The sequence below is a fragment of the Brachyistius frenatus genome, unplaced genomic scaffold (genome assembly GCF_029030835.1).
Source record: "Brachyistius frenatus isolate BFR_SWC_R1_liver_20210118 unplaced genomic scaffold, ASM2903083v1 Contig_157, whole genome shotgun sequence".
Taxonomy (NCBI): Eukaryota; Metazoa; Chordata; class Actinopteri; family Embiotocidae; genus Brachyistius; species Brachyistius frenatus.
In genome coordinates this window covers 339,103-343,034 of record NW_027210756.1, presented here as the reverse complement: position 1 = coordinate 343,034, position 3,932 = coordinate 339,103, and the positions used below count along the sequence as shown (strand labels likewise).

Genomic DNA, 3,932 nt, shown 5'->3' with positions numbered 1-3,932 from the left:
CCTGAGGAGTCCGCCTAGGTAACAACAACCAACTCAGTCACTTCCGGTGACAGGACAGGCCTGCCTCTCAGGTGACGTGAGGGTGGACGAACAGGTTGGACCAGGAACCGACTCACAAAACAGTTCACTTACAAAGAAAGCAGAAGTTGGTGGTTTATGACAAGCAATATTTGCGCAGTATGCAGTACTCCCATGTGTTCGGGTGTTATGGGACTGATTTTTTTTATTTGTTATTTTTTTATTTTATGTATTTAAGCTTTTTCAGGTCCTTCCTTCACTTACAAGATGAATCAGAAAATGATACAAAATCTTTGAATGAAACTGTCATAAGGCAACCGTGAATTAAAATAATATGACCTTCTTAAAAGGTTTTTCCAGAATATTTCTAAAAGTACCCCCTCAATGCCAATAATATCTGTACAGTACATTTCCAGAATAAAAAAAAAAAAAGGCTATGTTCATGTTTTTTGCATCTAAACTGCATAAATTCAACTAAAATAATAACACCATTTATGGAAAATATTTATGTTGAAGATGAAGTAGTGGGCTGAAATGGGCTGAAATCATAGTCAGATGACAGTCAGGTCATGATTCAGTCCTCTGGAATACAAAGAAACACACATGCCTCAAAACTTGACATCATTATTATCATTAGCATCATTACACTAATGCTCATTGTAATGCAGGATTAGGCAACACGATGGCAGGAGTTACTCAGCCTGCGTGTGCAATGGGGAGCCTCCTGTAACTGTTTAACCCGACACAGTGCATTTATTTACTGCTGTTCTGCTCACTGTTCAGCGATACAAAAGTTTGTCTCCCTGCATCTTTTAACGCTGTCTGTCCGTGTAATGTGGCCAAAAGTATGTGGACACACAAACACATACTTTACTTTGACACACTACAACATGCAAGTTTTTTTTTTTAAATCATTGCTTCATAGCACACAAAGAAATGTGTTGTAAATCCATACTGCTGATTCTATCTTGTAAATACAACAGACTGAACATCTTACTATTGTAACAGTTACACTACAAAGATCTGCATACTTCAAGTCACTTCATATTGCAGATTTCTTTTCCAGTACAAAGATTATAATCTCACCACTAAAATGAATCGTTTGTAGAATATTGTATTTACTACAAACACATATTGCTTGTGCAGTTCAAGGATATTTTTTCAAAATAAAAGCTTTTAATCCCAAAACTTCCACTCAAAAATACATTATTCTTCGAGTAAACTTTGATACTTCCTTATATCACCAATTAATTTTTGACCCACCGCTCCCTTCTCCAGGAGATCAGCAGCACCTTCAGTATTATAGTAACCTCAGATAAACATGGCAGAGTTCACGCATAGACGCATTTCTTTGGATAGTTGGTTTCAATTTAATGAGCAATGTTACTCATTCTTCGTGTTGTTTCAGCTCACTTTATTGTCATTAGTACAGTACATAGTACAGCAGTGCTTTTCAGTGCATTTATATGATTGTGCTTTTGCTACACACCACCTACTCAAACTATATACAGAAGTAAAAATCCTTTTGCATTATCAGAGAAAACATTGCACCATAAAAAGCATAGTCAATGTAAATTTATAAATACCATCGGAGTAAACTTAGAGCTTCGAAGGCATACTCAACAAGATTCAGCCGAACATGGGTCATGTGTCTCAGGCACAAGTGAAAGGCAAAATAAAAACTTTTGGTTTTGGTTTTCTTTGAAACAATAGTAGAGGGACTTTATCCTATGTCTCCTCAGAATAGAATATAATAGACTTTATTGCTCATGCATGCATTAGTAGACATTCAAAAACAGCTTTATAGTTCAGATTGAAACCCTCTCTGCCATCTTTGTTGTCCTCTCCAATTCTTACCGATAAACACGATGCAGTCTTCCATTAGGGGCAAAAGGTCGCCTCTATCTGCCCTCATTATTTGGCAGCCAAGACAGGACACAGGGGACAGATTTCAGTCAGCCAAAATAGATCGCTTAAAGAGTGATGAAACTCAGCAATAATTCACATCGCAGAGTGCAACGTTGCATAACTTTTGAGCTGGAAAGATTTAAGTCATTAGATGGCATAGCAAAAGCAGTTTTCATCCCTCTTTAAAATCCATCTTAATTGCCGTCCTCATAGATAGTCCTTCTTATCTTGTTAACAAGACTGTAGGCTAAAGCTTAATATCTTTTCAAGGCATTGAATACAGTTTGAATGTAAATAGTAAATATGACAGAATATAGACTTTTAATTTTAGTAATAAGTCACATTCATGCTTTTTACTCATCAACCTGTTAGTCAAGTCTGTTAGAAATGAATCTGGATCCATCAGATTGATACTGTTAAACTACTGTTAATACGTGAGAATGCTGTAGAGTACACAGTGTATGCAGCAGTGTGTGTACTTGGTACTAAGTGCATAATGCAGAGTATGCAGGCCTATGACATACCAAATATATATTGTACTTCAACTTATTGCACTTTGTGCATACGCACAGCTTCAGGGGAGTCCAGTGTCAGTCAGTCACCAGATGATTATGGTTGCAATGTTAACGTATGCAGCAGTTTGACGCCTTCTTCACAGCCAGTGAATTTCCAGCAGCATGGGAAATGTCATCAAGGTCAGCAGCAGGCGACTGCAGCTTTGTAATAGGACACTCCATGCTGAGCATGGGAGGAGGAGCTCTGCAATAAGAAAAATCAGACATTTTCAGAAGGAGAAGCATTTAGGTTGGAAAGCTTTTGAAGATAACAGGATGTGCAGAGGTAAGGCGAACAACGACCAAGAGGACAAGCAGCTTACTTTTCTCCACCACTGAGGTTTTGACTGCTATGGCTGAGTCGCCCTGTTTGATGTTGCAGGTGAAGTTTGATTTTCCGTTGGGCAGGTTTTTAAACAGCAGGCGGCAGTTGTTGCCTGGGAAGAGGCGGACTCTGGCGCGCTTCTTGAAGGGGGCGTGTTGCTCCTCGTCTGGGAAGGTGGTGTCAAAGAGTCTTTCTCCCTGTGTGTATTTGCAAAAGGGTTCTGGTGACTCAGCGGGAAGCGAATATTTGCAGTCCATCCTGAGGTGGTCCTCATCTATGGAGCAGTAGGACAACTGAATCACCTTCTGGGCTGATGCAAAGCCTGTGTATAAAATAACAAAAAGAGATTTTCCATTTGAAACATCTATTTATCAACTTAATGTGTGGTCATTCATGCCAGAAAAATTATCTCTATTAACAAATAGATTAATAGATTATCTCACCTATAAGTAACATTGTGGTAAGGACGAACATATTCCCAAGTTTCCTAAAAAAAAACAAAAAAAAAAACAGGTAAATCAATACAGAGCAAATTAATCAGCCAATTACTTTACATTAGAAATAAGCCACCGCTCTATTTATTTTGCTGTCACCTCACCACATTATTGAGGTTCCAAACAAATAATGCTGACTCTGCTGTAATCTGAGACCTGGATACTGCACTTTTGCAGCTCTCATTCGAACCTACAAAAAAGTCTCTGTACCATGATACTGAACAACTGATCACAATACTGCCTCACTGTTTACGCTGCCAAGACATGAGCTGCAAACTTCACTGGGGAATTGCCAACACTGACGCATTTCTTGACTCAACCTCCCCAGAGAACGCAGGCTGATCATTCACCTCAATATGTTAAGACAATACATAAAAGCAGCTCAGAGGTATTTTTTCACTTGATGCAAACCTACTCTATTCAAGTATTTTTTTCTAGTGCAGTGTTGAAGCAAATATTTCATCCACAGTAATAGAATGAAAGAAACACATTTTGTCAAACAACATTTTACCATAGCTCACATTCAACACATAATAGTCTGTGAATCATCCTCACCTTCTCTGATGCATTTTGAGCTTTCCTCAGTGCTCTGCAGTGTGATGCCGGGGGTAGATACAGTAGAGGTCGGCTTAT

The 3,932-nt window shown here is 38.6% G+C and overlaps 1 protein-coding gene across 1 annotated transcript; it reads right to left on the bottom strand.

The window, feature by feature from the left end:
• Positions 1 to 1,417: 1,417 nt before the first annotated feature.
• Positions 1,418 to 3,932, bottom strand: thy1 (Thy-1 cell surface antigen). Its single transcript, XM_069716412.1, has 4 exons — positions 3,855 to 3,932; positions 3,249 to 3,292; positions 2,804 to 3,127; positions 1,418 to 2,685 (listed from the first exon to the last, which is right to left on the bottom strand). Exons 1-4 carry the CDS (start codon positions 3,866 to 3,868, stop codon positions 2,579 to 2,581), a joined length of 489 nt encoding a protein of 162 aa, XP_069572513.1. The 5' UTR covers positions 3,869 to 3,932; the 3' UTR covers positions 1,418 to 2,578.